The sequence below is a fragment of the Carcharhinus amblyrhynchos genome, chromosome 20, assembly GCF_965287045.1.
Source record: "Carcharhinus amblyrhynchos chromosome 20, sCarAmb.v2.hapA, whole genome shotgun sequence".
Classification (NCBI taxonomy): Eukaryota; Metazoa; Chordata; class Chondrichthyes; order Carcharhiniformes; family Carcharhinidae; genus Carcharhinus; species Carcharhinus amblyrhynchos.
Window position 1 is genome coordinate 48,855,860 of NC_137343.1, and position 19,628 is coordinate 48,875,487.

Below are 19,628 nucleotides of genomic sequence, written 5' to 3' on the forward strand. Positions count from 1 at the left end.
TATATTCAACAATGCAGCATCCACAGCCCTCTGTTGTCGAGAATTCTAAATAAGCACAAACTATTGAGTGAATCTCAGTCCTAAGCTCCTATCCTGTGACCTAGATTCCTGACCAGAAATCATCTCAAATGCCCATTCCGAATCTGGTGTATTTTAATCTAGTGTGACTGTCTCTCATTCTTCTAAACTCCAAACAATATGGACCCAATTTCCTTGGCCTGGTATTGTAAGATCTTATCCCAGAAACCAATTTAGTGAACTTTTGCTGTACTGCCTCGGATGCAAGCATATCTTTCCTTAAATATGTGGATCCAAACTGCATACTGTTTTCCAGATGTGGTCTCACCAAAGTTTTAAAACTTCAATTAATTTAATCTTCATCCTTGCACATCAACATGGCACTTTTAAAAAACTTGCAACTGGGTTAACTTTCCAATTATTAATGTAACTTGTACATTGCTGTAAAAATACATTCACAAAAGCTGAGAAAGCAGAGTCTCAATGAGGATAATTGGTGGAGGGACAGGGATGGTGTGTGTTGGGGAGACCAGAGGCAAATCTGAGTGCAATATTGAGACCCAGGCCAAATGAGATTAATCGCAGGATACTCACATTTGATAGTCAAGAGTGTGACTAGTTTTTTGGATGGTTTGGGTAAACATAATAGATTTGGGTGCATCATAGCCACATGCCTAACTCCTTACACCCAAACATAAACTTTAAAGCCATGTAGTTGGTTTCCGTCCAGATTACATGTGAAACTCTCACCTCCATGACTCATGTTGCTGCTGTTCTGTGTTGTCAACTGCAAATTCTGCCTCCGTTGTAACTGCAAGGAACATTTTAAACTGTTAGCATCTGAGAAATGGCAGAATAAATCCAAAATTTTAAATCTATGATCTTCACATGAGTTTGTGTGTATTTAGTGGTCCTGGTTTAGAAGTCATTCAGAACAAACTGCGCATAAGATTTAACATGGGTTTTGCAGCCAGTTTGAGGAGCTAATTGTTAATGTTATATGCCCACCAAGCCATTATTTCCTCCAGGGACTGTTTTCTTGTTTGAGAGATGTCCATGTTCTCCAGTGATTGCTAAACAGATTAATCAATGGGTGGACTGTGACCCTGTTGTATCTCAGATGTCGAGAGATGGCCTACTGGGGGATGACGAATTGAGACCATATGCAGTGTAGAGAGATGAGCGAAGTGTGTAGTATAGTTGGGTTGAACCATCCCCCGGTCATTTCATGAATGAAGTTCATGAAGCTTACCCAGATGTCTCCTGAATTAAAAGCTTAGCCAGCTGTTAGGGAGCTTGACCAAACCCTGAGTTATATTATAAAGTCAGGTTAGACGCCAACAATTTTTTAATTTTTGGTGTAAATGTGAATGCCTTATCTCAGGAGTAGTTCCACTGACAAACTAGGAATTTTTAAAAACCAAAACAGGCTTTATTCACAGTTTAAGTACAACACTAACAAAAACCTGTCTTGAATGACTGTGCGGAGTTTGCATGTTCTCCCACGTCTGTGTGGGTTTCCTCCAGGTGCTTTAGTTTCTTCCCGCAGTCCAAAGATGTGCAGATTAGGTAAATTGGCAAAGCTAAATTGCTGCTTAGTGTCCCAAACTTAAGGGGATAAATGGGAATTATGGGGATAGGGCCTGGGTAAAATGCTGTGTTGGAGAGTTGGTGCAGAATAGCTGTCTTCTGCACTATAGGGATTCTATGAAAATGAAACAGTTTAACTTTTAATCATTGATCAATCTTTAAACATGAAAATAAACAGCCCTTAATTTTGAACTTTTCACTAGTTCAGTTCAAATTAAGCAATATTTCTCTTATTGATTTAAACTCCACTTTAAAACTAGTTAGCAAATAGAGGTATAGTATACTTGGGTAACAGCACTGGAACTTTTGGAGAGTGAACCTCTTTTTCACAGCTCCAGTCACCAACTGCCTTCAAAATGAAAATGAAACGTTTTTTCTTGCTACGAGCCTAGCTCCTCCCATTAACCTAATATCACACGGCCATGTCAACCTAGTTTGAAACTCCAGGAGAAGTCAAGTAAACAAAAGTGCATTAACTCTACAAAGTAACACATTCCTAGCTAAAATGAGTTATTATCCTGCTTTGTTAACATCCTCCCAGAAAAACTGACTGCTTGTAGAAAAACTCTGAATCTTGAACAGTCTCCCTGAAACATAAAGTATATCAATAGCACAGTATCATCATGCAGGTTGTATGTTTATGTTTGGTGGCCTAATATGGATTGGGACTTGAAGATCTGTATGTCAGATCAATCAAAAGCTAGTGCCACCAGTACCACTACATTTGTGGGAGTGCCTTGATCATCCATTGTCTGGGCTTCATGTGAACTTTGCAGAGCCTTTCGTGGATCATATGTGGATGTGCATTCTAAGTGGTATGAGCAACATTACCACTTCAATTAGAATAGAGAAGCTATGCTAAGTTTTTGCATCTCATGGCTTTCTGGATTCTCTCCCTTCTGATAATGCTGCAATGTTTACGAATGACTTGTTTCATCCTGCTTGACATGGTTTAGCAGAGTGAGCTGTTCAGACACTGAAAGAAGAATTGAGGAGAATGGCAGGTGATATTTGGGAACCAAGCGCTTTCAGTTCTTGTTCCAGTATTGTATCTCGCCACAAACAACAACAGGACTCTCACCAGCTGAATTGCTGATGGGTAGGAAACCGGAGTCTCATCTGGATCTGATACATCCACATGTAAAAGCAAGAGTGGGAAGAAGACAGGAGAGGCATGACTAAAGGTAAAGTTACCATAGTTTCAGATGACCATAGGCTGCTCTCTCCTTTTGAGAGGAACATAGAACATTACAGCGCAGAACAGGCCCTTCGGCCCACGATGTTGCGCCGACCAGTTTAAAAAAAAACAACAACAATGACCCACTAACCTAAACCAATCCCTTTTCGTCCATAAACTTATCCACAGACCTCTTAAACGCCCCCAAACTAGGCGCATTTACAACTGCAGCAGGCAGGGCATTCCAATCCCTCACCACCCTCTGGGTAAAGAACCTACCCCTGACATCTGTCCTATAACTACCCCCCCTTAGTTTAAAGCCATGCCCCCTCGTGCTAGATTTTTCCATCAGAGGAAAAAGGCTATCACTATCCACCCTATCTAAACCTCTAATCATCTTATATGTTTCAATAAGATCCCCTCTTAGCCGCCTTCTTTCCAGCGAAAACAACCCCAAATCCCTCAGCCTCTCCTCATAGGATCTCCCCTCCATACCAGGCAACATCCTGGTAAACCTCCTCTGCACCCTCTCCAAAGCCTCCACATCCTTCCTGTAATGTGGGGACCAGAACTGCACACAATACTCCAAGTGCGGCCTCACCAGAGTTGTGTACAGTTGCAACATAACGCTACGACTCCTAAATTCAATCCCCCTACCAATAAACGCCAAGACACTGTATGCCTTCTTAACAACCTTATCTACTTGATTCCCAACTTTCAGGGATCTATGTACACATACACCTAGATCCCTCTGCTCCTCCACACTATTCAAAGTCTTCCCGTTAGCCCTATACTCAACACATCTGTTATTCCTACCAAAGTGAATTACCTCACATTTCTCTGCATTAAACTCCATCCGCCACCTCTTGGCCCAGCTCTGCAACCTGTCTAAGTCTTCCTGCAAACTATGACACCCTTCCTCACTATCTACCACACCTCCGACTTTGGTGTCATCAGCAAATTTACTGATCCACCCAACTATACCCTCATCCAGATCATTAATAAAAATCACAAACAGCAGTGGCCCCAACACAGATCCCTGAGGCACACCACTTGTAACCGAACTCCATGATGAATATTTACCGTCAACCACTACCCTCTGTCTCCTATCCGCTAGCCAATTCCTAATCCAGTTCCCTAGATCACCCCCAATCCCATACATCTGCATTTTGTGCAGAAGCCTACCATGGTGAACCTTATCAAACGCCTTACTAAAATCCGTATACACCACGTCCACTGCCTTACCCCCATCCACCTCTTTGGTCACTTTCTCAAAAAACTCAATAAGGTTAGTAAGGCACGACCTACCCGCCACAAAACCATGCTGACTATCTCCAATCAACTCATTACTCTCCAAATAACTATAAATCCTATCCCTAATAATTTTTTCCAAAACCTTGCCCACAACAGAAGTGAGACTCACCGGTCTATAATTCCCGGGGAAGTCTCTGTTCCCCTTCTTAAACAATGGGACAACATTCGCTAACCTCCAATCATCTGGTACTATACCAGAGGCCAACGATGATCTGAAGATCAGAGCCAGAGGCTCTGCAATCACTTCTCTTGCCTCCCAGAGAATCCTGGGGTAAATCCCATCCGGACCAGGGGACTTATCTATTTTCAGACCCTCCAGAATATCCAGCACATCCTCCTTATCAACTGTAACAACACTGTCAATTCTACTCCCCTGCAACCCAGTGTCCTCCTCAGCTATATCCATGTCCCCCTGCGTGAACACCGAAGAGAAATATTGGTTCAATGCTTCACCAATCTCCTCCGGTTCCACACATAACTTCCCTCTGCCGTCTATAACTGGCCCTAACCTTGCCCTAACCAACCTTCTGTTCTTGACATACCTATAGAACGCCTTAGGATTCTCCTTAACCCTATCAGCCAAAGTCTTCTCATGTCCTCTTTTAGCCCTTCTTAGCTCGCTCTTCAACTCCCTCCTAGCCAATCTAAAGCTCTCTAGTGCACTATCCGAGTGCTCACGTCTCATCCGAACATAAGCCTCCTTTTTCTTTTTAACCAACGAATCAACTTTTTTGGTGCACCACGGTTCCCTAGCCTTACCAATTCCACCTTGCCTGACAGGGACATACCTATCACAGACTCGCAGTAGCTGCTCCTTGAAAAAAACTCCACATTTCGGACGTTCCCAATCCCTGTAATCTCCTAGGAAGAGCAGATTGAACCTGAGGATCACCACACTTCAAGTGAGGGGCAAGGTTGAGAAGACAGGGCTCTCATGAATGATCTTAGCCAATGTGGGAATTTAACCTGTGTTGTTGGCGTCACTCTGCATCACTAACCAGCTATCCAGCCAACTGAGCTAAACCAAGGCATACTAAGCGGAGACATTTCAATCTTACCGATTGTGTCTATGCAAGGAATTTTGGCAGTAAACAACAATAGTTGTCTGAAGTTATTCTCAACCAAAGTGATCCAGTATCTTTGGTAGTGAAGCTGACCAGAGGAAGAGTCATTTGTAGACACCAGGATCACATTTGTCTATGCCATGACTTAGACAGCAAAAGTGCCGGATATCATGACAGAAGGAAATGATGCAGTAGAAAGTCGATAGGAATTGGTTCCTGTTGTACAGGATTTCATAGAATCCCTGCAGTGCAGAAGGCTGCCATATGGCCCATCAAGTCTGCACTGACTATCCGACAGAGCATGTTATCCATGGCCAACCCCAGACCTATCCCCGCAACCCCACATATTTCCCCACTATTCTCCTAATCCACAGTGGATTACTTCACGAGAGAATGAGGCCTAGTCTTGTGGCCATAAGCCCAGCATCACTGAAATAAACCTCACCCGTGGTACTGCGCAGGTCACAACTGTCTTTCTGGAGCTTTGCAACTATGATGTTTGATTGAGGTGAGTTTCATTATGTTTCTTAAAGGGGATTGAAATTAAGGGGCGTTATAATAAGCATCTTGCTATTTCAAAGTATGTACTGATGTCATTACCGAGTATTAGAATACGTGAGTGATGACATCATCAGTAGTGCAAGTGACATTATCAGTAGTGCAGACTTTTGTGGTCTAGTCTTACAGTGAGGGACCTGTGGATTTAGCTGCCTCCAGTCTGAGGCCATAGTCTACTGTGTTTCATTTAATTTTAGAAGTAAAGAAGATTGAATATCATGATGCATTCAACTATGCTTTTGTGGCCAAGTTACTACATGGAAGGGTAAATGGATAGTATCAGTTTTTAGTGAGCAAACTTTGTATGTGATGAGAAAAAGTACCAAAATCACATTGCTCTTCTCTCCTGTTTCAGATTGTCTTTATTATATTTGCAAAGCTTTGGAGAAGGACTGTCGGTACAGCAAAGGTTTAGTTTTGAAAGAGAAAATATTTGAAGAGCAGCCTTGTTTAAGAAAGGATTCCTTCCGTATGTTCTTGAAATGGTAAGTTTTTAACCTGTTACTCTCAGCTCTAATATAATTTGGCGTTATATAGTTTTGTCTCTTCCTGTTCTTGCAAGTAGTAGCAAAGTAAATTGTAGTCTGCTCCATGGTAGATCTATTTCCAGCATTTAGCTTAGGCTTTGATAATTATCTTTTTACGAAACATCACTTAAAAGTCTTGTGTCTGTTGATATGGCAAAGATGCTAAAAAATCATATTTATAAGCAATAAACATGCATGAAGTACACCAATCTAGGCACCTCAAAGAAAAGGTGGAAAATACATGGTGAGAATTCGCCAAAATGGAGGCAAAAAGGCAGCATTTGATGTTTCAATGAGATCTTCTCTCATCTTCTAAACTCCAGAGAATAGAGGCCCAATTTACTCAGTCACTCATCCTGGGGCCAATGTAGTAAACTTTCAGGATACAGCTATTCTTTCTTAAACATGAATATTTTGTGCAGTTTTAGTCTCCTAGATGTGATTTCACCTGTAGAATTTTAGTAATCCCTTTGCAATGAAAGTTAACACACCATTTGCCATCCTAGTTGGTTGTACTTGCATTCCTTGTATGAAAAACCTATTAACCTTCAGCTGGCACCTTATCAAATGCTTTTTGGAAATTCAGGTGCACTGTATCTACTTTCTTTACCCTACTTGATAATCCTCCAAAAAAAAAAGTAAATTCATCAAACTGGTTTTCTCTTCCATAAAACCATGTTAATTTGTTCTAATCATACTATGCATTTTAAAATATTTTTGTTATATGTTCTAATATTTATGTTTAGTGCTTTGTCCAAAGGTGTCACTATTGTTAGGACCAATAAAATACTCCAATCAGTGCTCTGACACTTGTTGTTCTTTAATATCCAGCTATGCTGATTCTACTTCCATGATCTTTCTGAGACCAGATCCTTTCTCATCAGTGTCCTTGCATCTTCGTTTACTGTCAGGGCTCTCTGTTCTCCTTTTCTATCTGTCTTTCCATCCAAAATAATTATTTCCCAAAATTGATCATCTTGTAACCATGTCTAATGGCAATTAAACCTAAACCAGTTATCTCTATTTGTGCCAGTAGTTCATCTGTGTTATTGTGGGTGTTTTGCACATTCAGATAAAGAGTCTTCAATTTCTTTTTTACTATTTTCTGCCTGGACCTTGCTTAGTGATGCACAGTTACTGTTAAACATTGTCCCATTCTGTCCCTCTGCTTGTCTTACCAGCATTGTCTCCTGTCACCCAAACCCCTCATCACAATTTCTTATTGGTTTAAAGTTCTGTCCACGGCCCTAGTAATGCAATTGACCAGCACCCCGACCCTAAAGCTCTCTATTGATGGAGCTCATCCAAACAGACTAGCTCCTTCTTGCCTGAATATGAGGCTGGTGCTCCATGAATCATAACCCTACGCATCATGCCATGAGCCATCTCTTTTATTCTAATCTGTTTGACCATATGCCATTTGGTGCATGGTTGAAGTAACACTCCAGAAATGATTATCTTTGTTAGTTTCTTAAACCGTTAATTGTTATAAGGATAAAGTGCAGAGGTTTTGACTTTACCTGATTAGTCTCCTGACTGGACAAGCTTATTAAGTTCCCGGTAAAACTATGACAAATCTAGATGGTGATTTCTAGTTTAGTGCAGATTACGCTATCCGTATCTAGAATGCTAGAACGCATTAATGGTTTATCTTGCAGTTTTGGTCTTCAAGTCTCTCTCCCTTGAGTCTGGTCTTGTTCTACCCCTGGAGACTTTATCTCTGCGTATAGAGACCATCCAAGGCCATTTTTATCCTGGTTCTTTTCAAATGTACTCTTTCTTCACTTCAATCATCATCAGCCCTGTGTATGAGGATAGTTTTATTGATTAACCAGGTATTTTACATGTAAGCATCACACCATTACGTAATGTTTTTCATATCTACCTGTGGCTCTTACCTTGATGTCTCAGTGTTCCAAAGTCTTATCCTTCAGAGGAGCCTGGTCACTCCAATCCTGTGTTTATAAGTGCATATGCAACCATACAAACAGGTTCAAAGCTTTCACTTTTTGCTACAAGTAAGCTCTTTTAAATGTTGATATTTTCTCATCTTCCTAATATTGGTATCTTTTCTATATTGTGCCCAGATTCTAAGTTTTCCTATTTTACTACCAAGATACTCATAAAATTACATTTTAATTTCTAATAAGTTAATTTTAACAATTAGTATTGTTAATTTTAACAATAAGTAACAACCGAAGGATCTTGCATTTTTTTCTGTGTTTAAATCTGGACCCTAACTCCTTAAGCTGTTAGGGAACTTGGGGAAATAAATAGTGATGTCTTGAGGAGTGTACATATTACAGAGAAGGAGGTGCTGGAAGTCTTAAAGCGCATCAAAATAGATAAATTCCCAGGACCTGAATAAGTGTATCCCAGGACATTGTGGGAGGCCAGGGAGGAAATTGTGGGTCCCCTAGCAGAGATATTTGTATCAGCGATAGTCACAGGTGAGGTGCCTGAAGATTGAAGGGTGGCAAATGTTATGCCTCTGTTTAAATAGGGCTGCAGGGAAAAATCTGGGAACTACAGGCTGGTGAACCTCACATCTGTGGTAGGGCAGTCAGCATGGCTTTGTGAGTGGAAAATCATGTCTCGTGAATTTGATTGAGTTTTTTGAAGGAATAACCAAGAAGGTAGATGCAGTTGATATTGTCTACATGGACTTTAACAAGATGTTTGACAAGGTACCGCATGGTAAGTTGTTACATAAGGTTAAATCTCACAGGATCCAGGGCGAGGTAGCCAAGTGGATACAAAATTGGCTTGATGACAGAATAAGAAGTCTGACAACACCAGGTTTAAGTCCAATCGATTTATTTGATAGTAAACTCACAAGCTTTCGAGGTTTCCCTCTTCGTCAGGTGAATGGAGAGTTCTGGCCTCGGACAGAGCGTATGACAGCACAGACAGTTTACAGATTACTGATTAGAATGCGAATCTTTACACCTAACCTGCTATTCAAGTCTTAAAGTGGCTAACAATGTGAGTGGAAGGAGCACTGAGCAGAGGTTAAAGAGATGTGTATTAGATGTGAAGGGGCAAACCTTGAAAGCTTGTGAGTTTACTGTCAAATAAATCGGTTGGACTTAAACCTGGTGTTGTCAGACTTCTTACTGTGTTTACCCCAGTCCAACGCCGGCATCTCCACATTGATGACAGAAGCCAGAGGATGGTTGTAGAAAGTTGTTTTTCAAACAGGAGACCTGTGACCAGTGGTGTGCCTCAGACCGGTGCTGAATCCACTATTGTTTGTCACTTATATTAATGATTTGGATGAGAATATAGGGGGTTTGGTTAGTAAGTTTGCAGATGAAACCAAGATTGATGGCATAGTGGACGGTGAAGAAGGTTATCTTGGATTGCAAACAGGATCTTGATCAATTGAGCTAGTGGGCTGATGAATGGCAGATGGAGTTTAATTTAGATAAATGCAAGGTGATGCATTTTGGTAGATTGAACCAGGACAGGACTTCATCAGTTAATGGTAGGGCATTGGTGAGAGTTACAGAACAAAGAGATCTAGGGGTGCATGTTCATAGCTCCTTGAAAGTAGAGTTACAGATGGGCAGAGTGGTGAAGAAGGCATTCAGCATGCTTGGTTTCATTAGTCAGAACATTGAATACAGGAGTTGGGACGTCTTGTTGAAGTTGTACAAGACATTGATAAGGCCGCATTTGGAATACTGCATACAGTTCTGATCACCCTATTCTAGAAAAGATATTATTAAACTAGAAAGAGTGCAGAAGAGACTTACTAGGATGCTACTGGGACTTGATGGTCTGAGTTATAAGGAGAGGCTGGATAGACTGAGACTTTTTTCTCTGGAGCGTAGAAGGTCGTGGGGTGATCTTATAGAGGTCTATAAAATAATGAGGGGCACAGATCAGTTAGATATTCAATATCTTTTCGAAAAGCTAGGGGAATCTAAAATAGAGGGCGTAGGTGTAAGGTGAGAGGAGAGAGCACAAAAGGATTCAGAGGAGCATTTTTTTCACAGAGGACGGTGAGTGTCTGGAACAAGCTGCCAGAAGTCGTCGTAGAGGCAGGTACAATTTTGTCTTTTAAAAACCTTTAGATAGTTACATGGGGCAGATAGGTGTAGAGGGATATGGGCCAAATGCGGGCAATAGGGACTAGTTTAGGCGTTTTTAAAAAAAAGTGGCATGGACAAGCTGAACTGAAGGGCCTGTTTCGATGCTGTAAACCTCTATGACTGTAAGCTCTCTCAACAGAACAACATGCCTGGTTTCACCTGTGTCACTGCTTCCCATGTGGACCTTGAAAACTAAATTCTCCCCCACACACTCCCAAGTTCATCTTCAGCTTGAGCAGATGTCATCAGCCCTGGTCCTTGGATGTCAACATTCTGACCTCCTGCTCACTGCTGCAGAGAACAACATCTATCTCCTCACCAATGTTATTCCTTATCACGACATTCCTTTTTGCTCTCCCCACTTGAATAGCATCCTGTAGCATGATACTTTGGTCATTTCTCACCCACCCTGCAGTTCTCATCCTCAGACAGCAAACACCTCATACTTGATGGATAAAGTCAGGTGTTATGTTCTGCTACGTCATATCTGCCTGACTCTCAATTGCATTCTCCTGTCCCAGATCACTGATCAATTCTGAAATTCTGCCAAACTTAACAATCCCTGCTATCATTCAAATAACTCTGTATTGTATCCTCTCTAAGACTTGCACATCTTTTCTAAAATGTGGTACCCAAATTGGGCACAATCCCCAGTTGCTAACCACCTTTCTGTCCATCTCGAGATGCTATCTGCAGTCTCTTGTGCTTTTATTTTGCTATGTGAGACTTTGTCGAAAGCCTTCTAAAAGTCTTAAATCCATCGGTTCTGCTTCGTCTATCATATTAGTTACATCTTTAAAGAATTCCAATGGATTCGTCAAGCATGAATTCCTCTTTGTAAATGATGCTGACTTTGTCTGAGTATACCACTCCTTTCCAAATGTTGAGCTATGAAATCCTTGAAAATGGACTCTAGCCACTTCCCCAGTGCTAATGTTGGGCTCATTGGTTTATAGTTCCCTGTTTTTTTTCTCTACTTCACTTTTTGATTAGCGGGCTTACATTGAATCTATAGTCCAAAGAAGTTTGGAAAATGACCACAAAAGTATCATACTTTTAGGACTACTTCCTTAAGTACTCTCAGATGAAATTGAGAACATGAGGTCTGCAGTTGGATCAAAAATTGCAGGTGTTGTACGTATAATTTCTGATATGCTGTTGAGAGCTTGCATGTGAGCAAGGAAGCTTATTTGAATTGAGGTCAGATGGAATTTTTCTCTTTCTTGCTGTCCTTATAGAGCAATGATGTGGGTATGCCGGCGTTGGACTGGCGTAAACACAGTAAAAAGTCTGACAACACCAGGTTTTAGTCCAACCTATTTATTCGATGATATACTCGCAAGCTTTCGGGTTAGCCCCTTCGTCAGGTGAATGGAGAGTTCTGGCCTCAGACAGAGCATATAAAGCACAGACAGTTTAGAGATTACTGATTAGAATGCGAATCCTTACACCTAACCTGCTGTTCAAGACCTGAAGTGGCTGATAATGTGAGTGGAAGGAGCACTGATCACAGTTTAAAGAGATGTGTATTGTCTCCAGACAGTACAGTAAGTGAGGTTTTGCAAACCCAGGCAAGTCACGGGGGTTACAGATAGTGCGACATGAACCCAAGATCCCTGTTGAGACCGTCCTCATGTGTGCAGAACTTGGCTATCAGTCTCTGTTCAGCGACTCTGCGCTGTCGTGTGTCGTGAAGGCCGCCTTGGAGAATGCTTACCCGAAGGTCAGAGGCTGAATGCCCGTGACCACTGAAGTGTTCGCCAACAGGAAGGGAACAGTCTTGCCTGGTGACTGTCGAGCGATGTTCATTCATCCGTTGTCGTAGCGTCTGCATGGTCTCCCCGATGTACCATGCTTCGGGACATCCTTTCTTGCAACGTATCAGGTAGACAATGTTGGCCGAGTTGCAAGAGTATTTACCATGTACCTGGTGGACGGTATTCTCACGTGTGATGATGGTATCCATGTCGATGATCCGGCATGTCTTGCAGAGGTTGCTGTGGCAGGGTTGTGTGGTATTGTGGTCACTGTTCTCCTGAAGGCTGGGTAGTTTGCTGCGAACAATGGTCTGTTTGAGGTTGTGTGGTTGTCTGAAAGCAAGAAGTGGGGGTGTGGGGATAGCCCTGGCGAGATGTTCGTCTTCATCAATGATATGTTGAAGACTCCGGAGAAGATGTCGTAGCTTCTCCGCTCCGGGGAAGTACTGGACGACGAAGGGTACTCTGTCCACTGTATCCTGTGTTTGCCTTCTGAGGAGATCGGTGCGGTTTTTCGCTGTGACGCATCGGAACTGCCGATCTATGAGTCGAGCACCATATCCTGTTCTTATGAGGGCATCTTTCAGGGTCTGGAGGTGTCTGTCACGATCCTCCTCATCTGAGCAAATCCTGTGTATACGGAGGGCTTGTCCATAGGGAATAGCTTCTTCAACATGTTTAGGGTGGAAACTGGAGAAGTGGAGCATTGTGAGATTGTCTGTGGGCTTGCGGTACAGTGAGGTGCTGAGGTGACCGTCCTTAATGGAGATGCGTGTGTCCAAGAATGCAACTGATTCTGGGGAATAGTCCATGGTGAGTCTGATGGTGGGGTGGAATTTGTTGATATCATCATATAGTTGTTTCAGTGATTGTTCACCATGAGGCCAAAGGAAGAAAATGTCATCGATGTATCTAGTGTACAGCATCGGTTGAAGATTCTGTGCAGTGAAGAAGTCTTGTTCGAACCTGTGCATGAAGATGTTGGCATATTGAGGTGCAAATTTGGTCCCCATGGCTGTTCCATGTGTCTGGATGAAAAACTGAAGTTCTCAGCCGAGAGCTCAATTTCTGCCCCACCACCAAAATGGACCCCATCAGTCTCGCAGCGGACACAGAGGAATTCATCAGGCGAATGAGGCTGTGGGAGTTTTTCCACAAACCCCAAGAGGCCAGCAACAAACACAATGAGACAGTCGATGAACCAGAACAGCCGACAAAGAGATCCGCAGTGCAACAGCCTAAGAGGAAGGAATCCAATTGGACTCCTCCGGAAGGCCGCTGCCCTCGACTAGACTTGTATGCCCAAACCATCAGGAAGTGCGTTAACACCAGATTCATCAGCCGCACTCACAAGACAGCCCCGAACATCACCCAAGCACAATGCAACGCCATCCACGCTCTCAAGACAAACCGCAATATTGTCATCAAACCAGCAGACAAAGGAGGGGCCATCGTCATACTGAACAGAACGGATTACTGTAAAGAAGTGTACCGACAACTTAACAATGAGGAACACTACAGACAATTACCCACAGATCCGACCAAAGAACACACTCGTCAACTCAACAATCTGATCAAGACCTTTGATCCGGACCTTCAGAGCACCCTCCGTGCTCTCATTCCACGTACTCCCCGCATTGGAGATCTCTACTGCCTCCCAAAGATACACAAGGCAAACACACCTGGCCGTCCCATCGTATCGGGCAATGGAACTCTGTGTGAGAACCTCTCCGGCTACGTCGAGGGCATCCTGAAACCCATTGTACAAAGAACCCCCAGCTTTTGTCGCGACACTACGGACTTTCTACTGAAACTCAGCACACACGGAGCAGTTGAACCAGGGACACTCCTCGTCACAATGGATGTCTCAGCGCTCTACACCAACATCCCCCACAACGATGGCATTGCTGCGACTGCCTCAGTACTCAATGCTGACAACTGCCAGTTTCCAGATGCAATTTTACAACTCATCCGCTTTATCCTGGACCACAATGTCTTCACCTTCAACAACCAGTTTTTCATCCAGACACATGGAACAGCCATGGGGACCAAATTTGCACCTCAATATGCCAACATCTTCATGCACAGGTTCGAACAAGACTTCTTCACTGCACAGAATCTTCAACCGATGCTGTACACTAGATACATCGATGACATTTTCTTCCTTTGGCCTCATGGTGAACAATCACTGAAACAACTATATGATGATATCAACAAATTCCACCCCACCATCAGACTCACCATGGACTATTCCCCAGAATCAGTTGCATTCTTGGACACACGCATCTCCATTAAGGACGGTCACCTCAGCACCTCACTGTACCGCAAGCCCACAGACAATCTCACAATGCTCCACTTCTCCAGTTTCCACCCTAAACATGTTAAAGAAGCTATTCCCTATGGACAAGCCCTCCATATACACAGGATTTGCTCAGATGAGGAGGATCATGACAGACACCTCCAGACCCTGAAAGATGCCCTCATAAGAACAGGATATGGTGCTCGACTCATAGATCGGCAGTTCCGATGCGCCACAGTGAAAAACCGCACCGATCTCCTCAGAAGGCAAACACAGGACACAGTGGACAGAGTACCCTTCGTCGTCCAGTACTTCCCCGGAGCGGAGAAGCTACGACATCTTCTCCGGAGTCTTCAACATATCATTGATGAAGACGAACATCTCGCCAGGGCTATCCCCACACCCCCACTTCTTGCTTTCAGACAACCACACAACCTCAAACAGACCATTGTTCGCAGCAAACTACCCAGCCTTCAGGAGAACAGTGACCACAATACCACACAACCCTGCCACAGCAACCTCTGCAAGACATGCCGGATCATCGACATGGATACCATCATCACACGTGAGAATACCGTCCACCAGGTACATGGTAAATACTCTTGCAACTCGGCCAACATTGTCTACTTGATACGTTGCAAGAAAGGATGTCCCGAAGCATGGTACATCGGGGAGACCATGCAGACGCTACGACAACGGATGAATGAACATCGCTCGACAGTCACCAGGCAAGACTGTTCCCTTCCTGTTGGCGAACACTTCAGTGGTCACGGGCATTCAGCCTCTGACCTTCGGGTAAGCATTCTCCAAGGCGGCCTTCACGACACACGACAGCGCAGAGTCGCTGAACAGAGACTGATAGCCAAGTTCTGCACACATGAGGACGGTCTCAACAGGGATCTTGGGTTCATGTCGCACTATCTGTAACCCCCGTGACTTGCCTGGGTTTGCAAAACCTCACTTACTGTACTGTCTGGAGACAATACACATCTCTTTAAACTGTGATCAGTGCTCCTTCCACTCACATTATCAGCCACTTCAGGTCTTGAACAGCAGGTTAGGTGTAAGGATTCGCATTCTAATCAGTAATCTCTAAACTGTCTGTGCTTTATATGCTCTGTCTGAGGCCAGAACTCTCCATTCACCTGACGAAGGGGCTAACCCGAAAGCTTGCGAGTATATTATCAAATAAATAGGTTGGACTAAAACCTGGTGTTGTCAGACTTATAGAGCAAAACAGAGCAGGATTAAATAATCTTGTAGTTTTAAGCTTCCACTTTGAATTTTGTTTTAATCTGTTTATTTTTTCCTTCTAGCGACATGTCCATTCATGCATTGGATGTGGACCCAGCAGAGGCTAAAGCTGTTATTGAGGAAGCTCTGGAGCTCCGTAGGAAGAGACAGGAATTGGCAACACAAGAAGAGGAACCAGATCTTCAACTGACGCAACCAATATCTCACTTCACGTATGTAATGGTTAATAGGCTGTTTGTGAAATATATATTTGATATTTTGTGGCCTAAAATTTTGATATTGTACTGTCTCAGATTGGTGGATGTGTGCAGGAGAAAGAATGTTCATGTACACATTGCTTATGAAATAAATAAATACTCTTACTCAACGGTTGTGTGAAGCTGGATAAAATAAGAGCAAATCTTACTATCATTTTGCAGTAAGTCAGTTAGAATTTTTTTTTTTGGGGTGTTGCTGGCTAGACCAGCACTTGTTTGTTGCATTTAACTGCTGCAGTCCATGTCGTACAGTTACACCTGCAGTGCTGTTAGGGTGGGAGTTCCAGGATTTAACTCTGACAGTGAAGGAATGGTGATATAGTTCCTGGTCAGGCTCGTGTGTGGCTTGGAGGGAAGCTTTCAGGTTGTGGTGTTCCTATGTATCTTGTCTTTTCAGATAATAAAGGCCACCATTGGAAACTGCTGTTGAAGGAGCCATGGTCAGCTCCTGCAGTGCATCTTATAAATGGTACACACTGCTGCCACCGTACATTTATGGTGGAGAGGGTGGATGTTTACAATAGTGGATGGGGTGCCAATCAAACCTGCTGCATTGTCTTAAAGTGTGGAGCTCCTTGAATGTTGGAGCTGCAATCACCCAGGCAAGTGGAGTGTATTCCATCAAACTCCTTAGGCTTGGGGCTGATGGACAGTCTTTGGCGAGACAGGATGCGAGTTAATCGGCACACAGTTTCCAGTCTCTGACTTGTTTTTGTAACCACTGCTTTTATAAGATTAGGCTAATTCAATTTCTAGTCAATGGGACACCCAGATGTTGATGGTGGGGGAATTCAGTGAAAGTTCCCATGAATCTTTTTAATATTTATTAACATACATCTCCTGCCTGCTTTCTTTCCACTATTTGGTCGTTTGGAGTATGGATCTATTAGAATGACCAATCCCACATACTTTATTTCAATCCACATGGATTCTGTTTCCAACTTTCCGTTAGTTATGTCTCTCCTTTCTAATTCTGTTGTTATCTGTATTTGGAGTTTATAGAATATTTGTCTTATTTCCCTATCCTTTCTGATTATGTTGCAATCACCAATATTTATTGCCAGTCCTGTCCTTTATGTCACCACGTTTCAGTTATTACTCTTACACGTTACAGGTTATTACCTCCAGTTCCTAAGTTTTATTTTCAATGACGTGTGCATTGCTGAACAGATGAGTTAATGTATCTTTCATTGCTCCTTTTATTTTATTTTTAACATTCCTTTTATGCTGTTGTTTTATAACAGTTCCCTGATGCTTTATTTACCCTTGATCCCTAACTTATTCTGACCTCTACTCTCATCTCCTACTTCTTTATCTTCACATTTGGGTTATTTTTACCAGCTCCGTCCCACTTTTTACTAGTTTAAAGTCTTATTGACTGTCTTATTTATGCTTTCTGTCACACTTGCAAATGAAACCATGCTAATATGTAATGCTGTTTATATGCACAACTGTTTAGTGATCTCCATTTTTCAGCCTGCATTTGCAAGTAGCAACTGAGCAAAAATGTACTGTGAATGAAGCAAATACAAGCAGATTTTTAAGAGCGTTTCATACAAGTAATTCCAGAGTCAGGTGCTGGGAGCTATATAAAGTGGAGCAAATAGTTTTCTTTACACCTCACTCTCATCCACATGCTGGCATCTGCACAGTGCTGACTCTTGATTGATTCGCCAAGGGAACCAAGACACACAACTGTGATCTATCGCTGTCAAAACTACTAAGAGCATCTGTGAACTTTAGTATTGAAAGAGCAGTGCTTCAGTTCCTGCAGGTAACAGTCATTTAGTGTATTGTTTTCATTTTCTAGGTGGCGATGCCTGGGTGAGAGTTTACTGGCTACGTACATGAACTTGACGTCATCTGAGCCACCTCACCCCAGCCTTGGTAGGATGATAGATCTTTGCATGTACAGAGATCCTTCCCAACATCTCCTAACATCACCAACTGGCACGCCTGTGAGCGTCATCCAGCCTAATCCCACTACTTCCAGTCCTGCACCAGTAGTGACAGCGCCAACGATGCCAGCACCAGCTGTGGTTACACCAGCAGCTCCAACTCCTGTTCCAAGTGTGGCAGAAACTTTGGCAGTGCAAGGTTTGTTTGAGAACCATTATATGTGTGATGTGAAAAATGGTAGAATACAGCAAGTTTTGAAGTGATAGAAGTTGTAGCCTTGAGCCAGTGTAGTTGTACGAGTGAATTTTTCTAGATTGCCTTCTTATTGTATTAGTTACAATGGTTCTGATTGTGTCATTCCATCGTTCAGCAACTAGTACATTCTTCTGAATCAAGATCTTCAAGAGTGAAAGATACAAGAAATAGGAGTAGAAGCAGGAGCAGACCATATGGTCTGTTAAGCCTACTCCACATTTGGTATGATCATGAGTTTTGGCTCGATTTTTCCTGCCTGTTCCTCAGGTTTGCTAATTCCCTGAGATACTAAAAATCAATCTCAGGCTTAAGTATGTTCCAGAATGCAGGATCCGTGACCCTCTGGGGCAGGGAATTCCAAAGATTCACAGTCCTTTGAATGGAGGAGTTTCACCTCATCTCAGTCCTAAACGATTGGCCCCTTATACTGAGACTATACCTAGCCACCACCTTCCCTTCCCCTCCTCCCCAGTTTTACACTCTGCTTCAGAATTTTGTAAATTTCATTGGGATCCTCCTGACCTTTGCAGGGAAAAACATGGCAGCTAAGGTGATATCTTGCAAGATGAGTAAGAAGATGGAGAGAAGGGCTAATGCAAAAGAAAAGAATCCCTGAGTCAGGCTTGTATATCTCTAAAGGCTGACTTTAAGAACAGCTGAAGCAGATACCTAAGATTTGGCAAGTTAGCAGTTGGTAAAAGAGAAGTGAGAAGGCTTGGCAAAAGTTCATAAAAAAAATCCAGTCTCCACAACTACTTAGCTTGTCTATTCCTGGAATCCTTGGAACACTTGACGTTCATTTATTTCTGATGCAAGTGATGGGTGGATCTTGTGATTTCTTCCTACAATAAAGGTGCTATCTAAATGCAAGCTATTTGTTTAGTTGAACTATATTGCCAGATTATTTTGTAATTTATTTCTGTGCATGTGTGCTTAATTTGTGATGTGACTATTGAGTGGTATGAAAACAGGAATTTTAGTTGTACCCCATTAAAGGAATTGACAGCACATTCCACATCTTGCCAAACCTAATCCCCTCTTATCAACAAATTCAATACCAATGTCAACAACAACTTGTGTTCATGTAGCATCTTTAACGTGTTAAAATGTCCCAAGGCACTTCAACGGCGCAGAATCCAGCAAAAAAACTAAGTCACAGAAGGAGCAATCAGGGCTAGTGAAATTAAGGGTTTGTTTAAGTGAATAGTCTCTTAAGTGAGAGGTGTGAAGAGGTAGCAGTTTAGGAGGGAAATTCAAGAGCTCGGCCCTAGACAACAGAAGGTACAAATGGCAATAATGTGCAATTTAGGTGCATTGACTATGCTAAATTGCTCCTTAGTGTCCTGGGATGCATAGGTTAGAGAGATTAGTGGGGTAAATATGTGGGGTTGTGGGGATAGGGCCTGGGTGAGATTGTTGTTGGTGCAGACTCAATGGGCAGAATGGCCTCTTCACTGTAGGGATTCTATGTGGGGAAAGCTGAAGAAATCAGAATTGGCAGAATGCAGAGTTCTTAGAGAATTTTTTTTATTCTTTCACGGGATGTGGGCATCGCTGGCAAG

General features: G+C 42.7%; 1 protein-coding gene across 2 annotated transcripts in view; it reads left to right on the forward strand.

Moving 5' to 3' along the window:
* cabin1 (calcineurin binding protein 1) overlaps nt 1-19,628 on the forward strand; it is a 464,629-nt gene that overhangs the window by 17,380 nt on the left and 427,621 nt on the right. For both annotated transcript variants that reach the window (XM_080208567.1, XM_080208568.1), the window contains exons 6-8: nt 6,077-6,206; nt 15,718-15,867; nt 17,723-18,009. In XM_080208567.1, the coding sequence (XP_080064693.1) occupies nt 6,077-6,206; nt 15,718-15,867; nt 17,723-18,009 (567 nt within the window). The remainder of the gene's footprint in view (nt 1-6,076; nt 6,207-15,717; nt 15,868-17,722; nt 18,010-19,628) is intronic.